The sequence below is a fragment of the Alternaria arborescens genome (assembly GCF_004154835.1).
Source record: "Alternaria arborescens strain FERA 675 chromosome Unknown contig_4, whole genome shotgun sequence".
Classification (NCBI taxonomy): Eukaryota; Fungi; Ascomycota; class Dothideomycetes; order Pleosporales; family Pleosporaceae; genus Alternaria; species Alternaria arborescens.
Window position 1 is genome coordinate 57,990 of NW_021167859.1, and position 12,502 is coordinate 70,491.

Sequence of the window (12,502 nt, forward strand, 5' to 3'; positions counted from 1 at the left end):
CGGATTCTCTTCTTATATATGCTGACTCTTCGAAGTATCATACTACATCAAAACATAAAGCGCTTTTAAAAATGCCTGCACTCTCATACGATGGCATGGCGGACTTTTGGGTGCGAAACTACGAGGATTTCGAGAAAGCCTACGAAGATCCTTTCTACTTGGATGTCGTGAAGAAAGATGAGGAATACCTGTTTGACCTAGAGAGTTTGCGTGTTACTGCAGGTGTAGAGTACTGTGTTATCGAGGATGGGAAAGTGGTTTAGGAGCATGCGCGCAAGATCTAGTTGTCTCTGTACTTAGTCGCACGTGAGCACGGCAGTGGACCTTGGAAAGAGCGTAGTTTGTTGGTAGGACTCATGCGCAAAGTTGCGCGTTGTGAAGACCAGCAACTGCAAGCTCATAGGACAAAAGCTTGCTTCATAGGCAATCAGTTAAATGGTACGTAAAGGTAAAGCAAAACTGTGTGCGAAAACCTTCCACATACCCTCGGTTACTCGCTTCTGATTTCTCATTGAGAAGATGACAGTTCCTTGGTAGCCGGACCAAAATCGTACTTTCCATGGTCCGGCGATGGCCTAGCAAGGAGGAGCCACTCAACCACCGCTCCACCGTCGTCGTTTTTGGTGATCGAATCGCCTACATATACAGGAGAATCAAATGTACTCGGAACTCTACAAGATGCTGTCACCTCTACATAACCCCTTCTAGTATCGCAAGATGCTTGGCATTCACCCGCGTGGCACAATGCGCTGACCCAAAAGTGGTCTGTGAATGGCCTTGTGCAGCAGTGACTCCAGCGCTGTCTACCACGGTGACGTGATACGGAATACCTTTCGATTTTTCATTACCAGCGGATGTCTTCAGTGCGCTTCCCATGCATATATATAAACGCTTACAAGCTTAATATCATTTCTTCTCCACCACGGTGTTGAGTTCTCCAGTCGATCTCGATACCACCGAGAGAGCTGCTGCATGCAGCCGTCTCACAAGAGCAATATCAGCGTAGCGTAAGCCGATCGAACTGAAGTTACCGAGAATAACATACTGACATTTGTTACTAGCGATTTAGAAATATGCCGGTGATCATCGTTAGCAGACCCGAAGAGCAGCAGCCGACTCGCGGACGCAATTTATCGACCTCATTCGAGCTTAAGCCCATCGATTTTCCTCCTTTGTCTACTAGGGTACTCTCTCCAAAGTATTACAGTGCTGCTGAGCCGGCCCAGTCGTGGTCAGGTATTATACGACATGGCTTGAGACCACAGCCCAGCTTTGCGCGCTTCCTGGATCTACCAAAAGAGATCCGCTTTCCCAATTGGACCCTGGCATTCCCTTTTATCGTTCAGGTTGCGGTGCGAGACGCCGTCAAGCGCGGAGACGACCCAAGGAAACCCAGATTCTTGCCCGTTTTGTGCTTCACCTCGAAAAAAACGTTCGAGGAAACAGTAGTGAGCTTCATCATTGCCTCCAAGATCCTTGTCTGTTCGTATAACGACAACTTGTTCTTGCGCGCTTTCCTCAAGGCAGAAAACGGACGCTTCGAACAGGTCCGTCAACTAGACTTCGAATTCTTCTCTAGATACGAAGGCAACACTACCGAGAATGCCGACCTTGAGCTAGCAGTCCAGTGTACCGGACTGCGTATCATCAAGCTTGGCTTCCATAAGGAAGAGCTCACATACTATCGTCTGGTCGATGACTCGGATCTGTTGCTGCAATGTTCGACCCAACCATACGAAGCGACCGACCTCTTCTCCAAGTACAAGCTTGAGCGGCTACTAGATTGTGACATGCTCGAGACTATCATCATTGAGCATTCCGGATACTTCTCACTGTCGGCAGAGGCGGTCGCAGCGGAACTGGGCGCGATGTTGAGAGGAAAGTTCGCAGCTAAGGTATCGAAACAGGCCATCGAGGTAGTGTATACTCGGAAGGGAAGGCGGACTCGACAGATGTACGACTGGTAAAGACACTGCAGATCATCAGGCGCAGTATACTTATTACACTATGAAGATGCATGAAGGAGTGAAAAGGTTGTGGATCTTAGGCACATCAGTCGCCTGCTGTTGAAGATGAGCGGTCTGTCGTAGTTCAGCCACAATGTTATCAGCTTCGCAAATATGTACTGTATCTTCCCATGCCATCGGCATGATCACCTGGATGAGATACCCAATGACCACGTTCCTAGACGTATACGCCAGCTGGCGTAGCTTGGATTCGACGTCACAGCTCCCAATTCGATACGTTAGGGCGCGCTTCTCCACTATATGCTTGTTTCGACCGTAGCTGCGCACCCTTTGCGGACATGTCTAAAGCCAAGAGCAATCGAGTTGAGACAGTCTTAGAGGTCATAATCGCCGCGGAATCCAGAGTGGACGTATCGGTCGGCCGATAGCATGATTGAATTTTCAGGTCGTGCCGCCGTTGGAGTTTACAAGCATCCGCCCTCGGATAATAGATGGCTTTCGCCAATGTGAGAAGCCCCATATAAGCAACGAGGTCTCTCCACTTTCTCCTATTCGAATTGTGTCAGCTCGAACTATTGCCATAACAGAAAGAATTCCCCTTAATGCAAGTCTCTCGAGCTTTTGATTCAGGCTCGACTGCTGAAGTTCATGCCGCTAACGTTGAAGCATGCGCGTGTCGACGGATATTCCTTCAAGTATGTACTTGGGTAAGCAATGTTATTGCAATCAGAACCCAGTCCGGTCCTACGCAGAAAGTCATTTGCTACCTAGTTGCCATCAGCCTCAACACATTGGGGCGAAGTTCATGTCGAAGTCTCAGTCATCGACGTGCCGGGTTTCCGCTTTCCGCCCCAGGAATGAGTGGCATCTTGGCATTTACCGGTATTCCACCACAACGCCACCACCACCATGTCCTTTTGCCGGTCAGATGGGCAAGCTGCACTGAGACGCGCAGCGCGGTCCCGGCGACCGGGGGGCGTCTTCGCCAAGGTGACTTTCCAGGTCGGTTCTGTGTCCGTGAGCGCCATTGATCACGACTCCATGTACCACTTTGCGAGCCACCCGTTGGCGAGACGAGACGTTTTGCGATGGGAAGAAAGGCCCCACTAGCCTGTTCGCTTGCGCATGAACGATATCGCTGTGACACCAACAGCTCGGCGCCTGGAACTCGTTTATGTAGATACGGATCCAAGGAGTTGAGGTATCTGTCGTATCTGTGCGAGCACCGACCTCGTAGTTGATTACTCCGGATGCCTCCCGTAGGCGCATGCCAAGGCTGCACGCGGCCTGCGGCATAGCTCCGAAGTTCACCTAATCAGCTTCCCGCCACCTCGCGTCGCACACGCGACTTCTGCCGCGGGACGACCTGTCCTAACCCTCACAACCTATCTGAGAACATCATGGTAGCCACTTGCGCTTTCTCAACGTCTGCCAATGCAGAACCTCAACTATCGACTTCGTCAGTACAAACAACTCTCAGAGCGTCAGGTTCGGCGTGTAGGGCCATTTATCCATCTTGGCAGGTCATGACATCGCATTACTAGCTTGACCTACCACAACCGGACTCATGGTTGGCTTTTCCAAGGCTTCAGTGCAGAACTCTAAGAGACGTGCCGGATGGTAGGTAAAATTATCCGCGGGGCGAGTCACAGCTTCACAGGGCGTGTGTAGAGTCTTCGAGGGGTCTCTCGATTAAGCCCGGAAGCGTATGGGGCATCGCGGAGCAGACACAACACCAAGCAACACATGGCTCAACGTTGAAGATAGTTTCCAATCAGATGGCGTCAAAATCTTGTGATGAAGGCGTCTATCATCTGATCAACTCCAAGTGATATACTGGAACTACCAGGCTTTGCAAGCAAGTCTCTCTACACTTGCCGCTTCTTTGCCCCGCAATGTATGCCTCCAATGTATGCCTCCAATGTATGCCTCCAATGTATGCCTCCGTTGTCTATTGACTATTGCGAACAATATCAAGGCGCTATCAAGCACCAATGATAGACTGCATCCTATTATTGGATCTGCCATCCATCGTTGTTCCATGTTCTAGCGTTCAAATCACAGACTTCTCGAAGGCAGCTGAGCACCCCATGGGGAGACCACAAATTGCATCGGACCTTCGATATCGGTATTGGCGAGCAGTGCCTAGATATGACAAGACGGGCTTTCTCTAGTCTTATAATTCTAGTCCCACGGCGCTACGGGCCTGGTGCCAACGGATCGCTCGGTGGGGTTCTCTCGGTATCACCTTACTGGTGCTTTCCTCCGTTGCTGTCAGGCTGTCATCCTGCAAATTGCGGTATCCATGTCCGTCAACCCGCGGTGGAGTAAGCATACGAGACGCTCAACCGGGGTGTGGGTCTCTTGTAGTAATTGTAGATCGAATATAAGTACTGGACGCTGAACGAGCGTCAGTCGCATCCTCAAGGAACTTCGCCCATCAGTAGCAAAGCCTACCGGTCCTGAACTCAACCCAATCTTCACGCTATCTTGTCGCACATTGCTCTTTATCCAAGATGGTGGGCATCTCCATGGGAGCGCCGAAAGGCAACAGCGCGGTTGCTCGCGAGGAAGCGCCTGAGTTTGAGAAGGTTATCTGGTACAAGGACCCAAACATGCGAAAGCTGTTCTGGCACTCTTCAGTCCTTTGTATTGCTTCTGCAACTACTGGTTACGACGGGTGAGTGTTCCTTTTCGCAACACATTGGATTCGACTGATAATCATCTAGCATGATGATGAACTCTTCGCAACAGATGAACTACTGGCAGACTTACTTTGGCGAGCCCTCCGGTAACCGACTGGGTCTCATGAACAACATGTACAACATCGGTTCGATCGTTAGTTTCTTCCTTGTCCCGTTCCTCACCCAGTGGACCGGTCGCAAGATTCCAATCGCCGTTGGTTGCTCCATCATGATTGCCGGTGCGCTTGTCTCAACCTTTTCTACGAACTGGCAGATCTACATGGGTGGCAGGTTTATTCTTGGGTTCGGTAACTCTTTCGCCCAGATGTGCTCGCCCATTCTCCTCACCGAGATCTGCCATCCCCAGCACCGTGGTATCTTCACCGCCGTATACAACTGCTTGTGGAACTTGGGAGCGCTTTTCGTCGCATGGATCGCATGGGGTACATCTCAAGCTAGCAACGATTGGTCTTGGAGGTCTATCACCCTTCTTCAAGCCCTTCCTTCATTCCTTCAACTGTGCTTTCTTTGGTGGGTTCCTGAGAGTAAGTTCGACCCACATATTGGACGATTGAAGAACTCAAGCTGATATAACTCCCCAGGTCCTCGTTGGTTGATTTCCAAGGAACGCTACGAGGAGGCTCTGGACACTCTCGCGTACTACCATGCCGGTGGCGACAAGAACAATGCAACCGTTCAGTTCGAATACATTGAGATGAGAGAGGTCATCCGTCTGGAAGCCGATGCGAACAAGAACTCTAGCTACGTAGACTTTGTCAAGACAAAGGGTAACCGGTGGAGGTTGGCGATTCTTATCTCCCTCGGTATCATCTCTCAATACTCCGGCAGCGCGCTCTTCTCCAACTACATCAACTTGGTTTACGAAGGCGCCGGAATCACTAGCGAGAACCAAAAGATGGGTGTAGGTTTACCTGAATCGATGTACAGAAATTCATACTAACGTCTTGTTTAGCTTACTGGTGGTGAGCGTATCTTGGCTCTTTTTGTTTCAGTCTACGGCGCTACCTTGATCGACAAAGTTGGTCGCCGTCCACTTTTCCTCGGTGCCACCACCGGTATGGTCATTTCGTTCATCTGCTGGACCGTCACCTGCGCTGTCTACGAGAACTCTGGCGACACCAACTCCGCAGCTGGCTACGCTCAGATTCCATTCGTGTGGATCTTCGGTGTTTTCTATGCTCTTGCTTGGTCTGGTCTACTCATCGCATACGCCCTGGAGATTTTGCCCTACGCCCTTCGTGCCAAAGGTCTGATGATCATGAACATCACTGTTCAGGCTGTTCTTGCAGTCGGTGGTCAGACCAACCCTGTTGCATGGGACAACCTTCCCAAGCATTGGAATTTGGCTCTCTTCTACACTCTCTTGATCACTGTGGATCTTATATTCGTTTACTTCGTCTACCCCGAGACTAAGGGTCCTACACTCGAGGAGGTTGCCCGCATCTTCGATGGTCCGGCCGCTGTTGCTCCAGTGGATATGGATGCTATCGCGAGGCAAGCCGCTAAGGAACGCCTCCACGGCTCTGGTGATGATGGTGAGAAGGAGCCGCATATTCAGCAGACCCAGGTCGTCTAGAATATCGAACTTTGCTCAACGGAAGTTCGTCTCGTAGACATGAGGGACATCCGGCTTCGTGGTTTTAACAGGTCGCTCGCGCTGAGGTAGCCTTAGTTTGTAATAGAAGAGCTGTTTTGATATATCCTGAACGATCGCATACTGCCATGTTGACCCGTAATAACTATGTTTCAGAAATGGTTAGGATGTGGGGAGGATCCTCTGACATAATTTCTAATGAGAAGGCACGTGTTAGCGCGACCGCCAAGATACCATCGCTGGGCTAGGCAGATACCCCGCATCGGAGGAAACCCCCTCTCACCTCCTCACATGCCGTATTAGCGTCTCACCGACAGCCGTTTCTTACGGGTAACATCTTACTACCCAAGTGCTCATTCCCGTCAGCTCCATTACCATCTCATTGTCTTTATTCGGCCCGTCATTGTAATCACGCAGGCCCATTTCGGTATGCAAATTATTGTCGTTTAGAGCACGCAAACCTGTCATAACTGGCGACGACACTCTATACATCTTCGCTGTTCTATCATCGAGCCTCCTCTCCTTGTTTAGGAAATCTCAAATCTTGCTCAACTCTTCGACCCAGCTCCCAGCTCGTCGTATATTTAGGACCGGCCTGTCACCGCGACATTCATCCAAAGGTCTAAGCCATCCTCCGATCACAGATCCTATTCTGCTACTAGACCTAGCTGTTGAGGTCCCCATGTTGCATACAAGGGTACAGCATCGTAGGAGAGATTGGACAAGCCTGGTGGCCCTTAACTGGTAGTGCTATCATCCCACGCCATCGCCAAGATTCTCACTATGAGCAAGCGTTCAGCGTTGGCTGGATCGTATAAGCTTAGCAAGGCGTAAGTCCGTGTCTGCGTTGAGAACCAGCTTGGCAAGGCCACCCTCAGGTTAGACCTGGAATACACACATCCAACTCATCGTAGTTTCCCTCCGTTCGCCAAAAGGGTATGATTGAGTTAAAGCAGCAGTGGAAGGCCCGTTCCGCCGTGCATTCGGTCATTGTTAGAGCTGAACTGCCTCGCTAGACTAAAACTTCCTTTCCAGTAAGAGCAATAGCCGAGCGACCGCTTGAAACGCCTGAAACTGTCTCACTCGGAACGGTATACCAAGCGCTCCTCGCTGACATGTCGCTCATTATATACAATCATGCAATCTATCTTGCATTCTTTTTCGATCCGGTCACCCAACTCCAAGCGTTCATTTGCTCTCCTTGGAGCTTGGCCAACAATACCAAGTGGATCAACATGCTCATCAGCAACGCTTTCAAGCTACCAGGCAGACATTGGTAGGGACCAGAAGTGCGTCTTAGGTAGAGCAGGTATGGTCTTGATCACACGAGGATCATACAAGAAGGTGGGTGCTGGCTACGTTTGGAGTACCAAAACCTTCCGAGTAATCACATCATCATCTTCACTTCACGATCAACAGACTTTCATATCAATATGAAGTACCTCACTACCATCTCGGTTGCTCTCAGCCTCATCCTCTCCACTACTGCGGCGGCTACTCCCGGACCCCTGATCAATGCCGACCTCCTTCCTCGCGATATGTCTGCTATGCCTCGTGGTATAACATCTCTCTTGACTAGAGATGCGATGATGGATCGTCGTGCTCTCGAAAAGCGTGCTGGTTGCTTTCAGGCATGTAACTCAGGATGTGGAGGCTGCACCAGTATGGGCTGCCTTAGCGGTTGCCAGATCAATTGGTGAGATTAGCTCCAACTCCGCGAATGAACTAGCCCTCTAGGTGTTCAAAATGATACTAACAAACTTCTCATAGCTCGATCTGTTGTGAGATCCACAACGGCAATTGCACCGACTGCGGTACTCAGTATGAGTGTGATCAGTAGTGATCCAAAGACACATTGGTCGGAATGTGAACAAGGAGTCTTGCTATCGTCTCACGACTTTGTCGTGAGATGAGAGATATGGGATAGAACACACTCGCTAGTCAAAATTGAATACAATTGCGGGCTTATCATAATCTAATGAGGCGAGAAGTGAGATAAGCCAGTCTATATTCAACAGCAGCTGCACTACTGTACTGCGTCTATGTGCTGCTGCTTTGTGACTTTCTGACATACTATCCAGATATTCAGAGGACAACGCACTGCCTTGCAGAATATTGTGGAAAGTGGTTAGCTCGAAGTCGAGTTTCATCCGCTGCAACAAAGCGCCTTCCTCAGCACGCCCCACATTGTTCGTTCCTATCTTGGTATCTCCATCTCCATTGTCTTCTCATTGACCAATGCCTAAAGACCATCAACAAAGCGATACAAAACGCCTTGATGCTGCTTTGCAATATGTCACAGCGAGTTCATATATCCGTAGAGTTGGGCAGTCGATCTTGCAGTTCGTCGCATAACCTAACCTAGCGATCACGACAATTCACCTACCATGGCGAACAATCCTGATCCTCGCGTTGTCAATATTGGAGGTATCGAAACGTATGAAAGTATAGATGACGATGATGCAAACCTTTACGATGGCCTCCTCGACAACCAGACGAAGAACGCATTTCTCGCGATGATGCGGCATCTTATCAGAAAGAGAGGCAGAGAATGTATGTAGATAACATAAAGTAGATTCGGAGTATGTGGCTCACCTTCATAGTTCCCCGAGGCAGCCGCGGAAGGAAGGTTGTGAATCAATGGAGAGTCAAGCAAAACTATTGGAGAAAGAAGGTATACACTGGCCAACCTGCGGCGACGGCAGTCAGGCGACTCTCGATTCCACCATCTATTGCTCCACCAATGGCCTTGCAAGCTCCAGTGGCTTCAGTAGATCACGCAGAGGTAGCGCAACAACAATCGCAAGAGTCGGGTGCAACTGGAGACGCAACGGAAGGAGATGGTGTAGACACGCCTACAGCTATATCAGAAGCTTCAACTGGAGAGCGCTCGCCTCCATTCTATATTCGAAACAATCCCAAACGAAAGCGATTCTTAGCTCCTACGGTGGGGCAGCGACGTGAATTCTACAATCATCAGAACGGCAATTGGAAGTTTGCGATGACTCTCTATCAGACTAGACTTGACGGAAGCGGGGCGGATAAGCGGCGGTTTGAGAAGGGGACGATGCCTCGCAAGTCAGTTTTCCTTTATGTTCGGACGAGTGATGCTGGGGTAATCGAAGATGTGAGTCTTATAGCGTAGGTGCATTTGGATGGCCTTACTCATCGTTCTTAGCAAATCACAGTCAAATGTCTAGAGGCACTGGATGCGAAAGAGTTCAACGACGCGAAGCACGAGATTCGGATGAACCAGCGTATCAGCGAACTCAATTGTTCGCATATGATACCACAACGCGGTAGCACCAGAAGATCTTGCACTAGGAAAATTCATGATCGCAGCGACGAAGAACCGGCGCCGACTGTCTTCAATATATGCTCATCTTTTGCCGAACTTGGAACTCTTGCCCGCGTCTACAACGGGCATAAACACACTACTCCCAAGAAACCTGTACCCGAGCATTTCATCTGGTATCTACTCAGTCAGGTGTCCAAGGCGCTGATGGCGTTGCAACAGGGTGTTTGCTCAACACCGAATCTCGAGGGGCAGGATCAGAATCATAAGTCACCTATCGCATCTGGAGAAGACCTAGATTTAGATGCCACCTCGGTGGCGTGGCGACCAATCATTCATTCCGATATCAAAGATGCCAATATATTCCTGCGATCTGATAACACTCAATACCCCGCCTATCCAAGAGTCGTTTTATCTGATTTTGACATCGCTTTTGAACAAGACGACGAACGTGAGATGGACAAAAGGAAGGTCCAAGGCACGCCAGGATTGATGCCTCCAGTAAGTAGGACGCTGGCACTATCGAAGCGATGCTAACCTCGATTAGGAACGAGACGGTGCTGGATTGTACGAACATGATGGTTGGACACCAGACGATTGGCCTGTCTCGGAGAAGTCAGACATTTGGAGTCTAGCTATGACCGCGTGGGCACTAATGATGGCCCACAAAGAGGAAAGCTTTTACGAGAATATCCAAAAGCGATCCGAGGATCCAGAGCATGTTCAAGATCTGAGGGACGGAACTGTTGGAAGCAGAGATAGTATTTTCCCACATACGCTGGAAGAACTTCCCAAAGAATACAGTGTGCGCCTATGCCAGGTCATCTCGCGCTGTCTACGTTACAAACCGGAAAGACGCATGTCGCTTGAGAAACTGCGAAGAGCCACCGACGACAACCTGTCCAGACTCGATAGGATGTATGGCGACGAAATACGAAAAGATAAAGACGCGATCGCCGATGAGTTCAAACTCGAATATACCACAGAAGATAGTGACGAGTGGGCACGATATGCTATCGGCCAGGACTTTGTACCGCCACGAAAACGGCGAAAGACGGACAGCGCCGGTAAATTTGAAGAGGGATTGAGCAGACTGGTTACTAATTGGGCTCCCGAGGCTGTACACCCGCGCCCTAGTACAGAAGTCCAAGATGATGTGCTGAACCTTGTCGACGACCTCATCAGCAGCTCTAAAGAAGAAGCAATTGAGACCTTCCGCCAGCGTGAAGCTTATCTCACCGCCTGGAGATATCTTTGTTCGAGTATACGCAAATACACATCATCTCAACGCGACGTCTACGTGGCTGATGATATCACTATTGAGGTTTTACGAAGATCGCTCGAACGCAACACGAAAAGGGAAGTACTTATGCTGCTCCACGAGACGGTCCTGGAACTCGCCTTGGAAGCCGCATCAGAGGATCGAAAGAATGGTCTTCAGACATTGCAGCATGCGGTCATGTGGGGTCTGGTGCTGTGGGATATCAATGCAGAGCCGGTGACGCCAAGATTGAGTGACAAAACGGAGATGCATCGTGGCGTTGCCAGCTTCATCCTTGATCAACCTTCCGGCGTACCTATGCATGAAGATGCTGACTCAGATGTAAGTATCATATAAGTAGTGTGATCACCATTGGTAATTCTGTACACGCCATTGTTACTGTTGTGGCGTTTTTCAAAACAGCGAGTGCGTCTTTTCCTTATCAAACGTGTCTGTAACACAACACAAATTGGTTACCCACAGTTGGAATTAGATCTGAGAGTCCTTGTGGTGTACTGTGACCACGAGAAGATGCAAATGTCTTCGCGCGAGTTGACCTGACATGTGGCGCAGAAGGTGGATTCTTTTGACACTGCATGCTTACACCAACAACACTCTAGAAGATCAGAATATAGTACTTGGTAGTATAAGATATCGATCAATAGGTTGACAGCTGCGGCATCAAAAAAGTTCAATCCGCGCGAACGATTTCACTGGCACATGATCCCCAATCTTGGTGTTCGCGCGCCCTCAGAAAAAAAAAGTATTACAGAACTTCTCTGATCCGTGCCTGGGTTCTCTCGACGAAGCAAAAAGATGGACTTGCAGGGAATCGAACCCTGGACCACTCCCATGCTAAGGGAGTATTATACCACTAAACCACAAGCCCGATTTTTGAATCATTCTGATTCGCTGATGAAGAGTTTGACAATAACAAAATAATCAAACTACATTTTGTGACATTCGCGTAGCTGAGTGCGCTACGGAATTTGTTCATAGTTCGACAGTCATCACCCCCACTAAGCGTCAATACATCGTAAGTGACGTGGAAAACGCACTGTCATGCACAAGCCTGTACGACCACGCAATTCAACTACAATAAATTCGAGTGCTCCTGTAGTCTCATTCCCGAGCTTATAAATCAGGGAGCGGCTCTTGAGTTGCTAAGAATTCCCTCTCAACACCGTAATACACGCAGTCTCAAACTCAGTGATCTCGATAACCAAATTCTTACAACCATAACGTCCCTAAAAACCGCACCATTAACCCATCGCCTCTGCTAAGCTTACCAGGGGAAAAACGCAACCACATCCATGCCCTGGCACTATCAACTAGTCCCCAGGGTGATATCGATTTTAGTCTGACATTCAACGATAGACGCATCAACCAGTTGCAACTGACCTGTCGCCAACTTCACAGAGAGACTCGGCTGCTCGAATTCAAACACAACCCTGTGAGGATCGATGGCCATATGGTTGAGTCCTCACGTAGGAGTTTACGGGACGAAAAACACCCATCAACAGCAAAGATGATATTTCTTGACCTGACTCGCTCGCTCGGTCCCAACAGACTTTCGTGGATCACGAGTCTAACACTCTCCAACAAAATTACCGCTGTGGACCACGAAAATTGGCTAGAACTGCAAGAGATGGCGAGCACGATGGCCTACTTGACCAAAGT

The 12,502-nt window shown here is 49.4% G+C and overlaps 5 protein-coding genes across 5 annotated transcripts; all 5 read left to right on the forward strand.

Moving 5' to 3' along the window:
• Positions 1 to 71: 71 nt before the first annotated feature.
• AA0111_g2096 (hypothetical protein) lies at positions 72 to 263 on the forward strand (the record flags this gene model as incomplete). Its single annotated transcript, XM_028647829.1, has 1 exon — positions 72 to 263. One exon carries the CDS (start codon positions 72 to 74, stop codon positions 261 to 263), a length of 192 nt encoding a protein of 63 aa, XP_028510150.1.
• Positions 264 to 1,073: 810 nt separating this feature from the next.
• Positions 1,074 to 1,967, forward strand: AA0111_g2097 (hypothetical protein; the record flags this gene model as incomplete). The annotated part of the gene is made up of 1 exon (XM_028647830.1): positions 1,074 to 1,967. The coding sequence occupies one exon, from the start codon at positions 1,074 to 1,076 to the stop codon at positions 1,965 to 1,967; it is 894 nt and encodes a 297-aa protein (XP_028510149.1).
• A 2,516-nt stretch (positions 1,968 to 4,483) lies between these two features.
• Positions 4,484 to 6,248, forward strand: AA0111_g2098 (hypothetical protein; the record flags this gene model as incomplete). Its single annotated transcript, XM_028647831.1, has 4 exons — positions 4,484 to 4,647; positions 4,697 to 5,196; positions 5,254 to 5,573; positions 5,625 to 6,248. The coding sequence occupies 4 exons, from the start codon at positions 4,484 to 4,486 to the stop codon at positions 6,246 to 6,248; spliced, it is 1,608 nt and encodes a 535-aa protein (XP_028510158.1).
• Positions 6,249 to 7,699: 1,451 nt separating this feature from the next.
• AA0111_g2099 (hypothetical protein) lies at positions 7,700 to 8,106 on the forward strand (the record flags this gene model as incomplete). Its single annotated transcript, XM_028647832.1, has 2 exons — positions 7,700 to 7,962; positions 8,037 to 8,106. 2 exons carry the CDS (start codon positions 7,700 to 7,702, stop codon positions 8,104 to 8,106), a joined length of 333 nt encoding a protein of 110 aa, XP_028510157.1.
• Positions 8,107 to 8,653: 547 nt separating this feature from the next.
• AA0111_g2100 (hypothetical protein) lies at positions 8,654 to 11,179 on the forward strand (the record flags this gene model as incomplete). The annotated part of the gene is made up of 4 exons (XM_028647835.1): positions 8,654 to 8,819; positions 8,870 to 9,393; positions 9,445 to 10,062; positions 10,109 to 11,179. 4 exons carry the CDS (start codon positions 8,654 to 8,656, stop codon positions 11,177 to 11,179), a joined length of 2,379 nt encoding a protein of 792 aa, XP_028509830.1.
• Between the last annotated feature and the right edge of the window lie 1,323 nt (positions 11,180 to 12,502).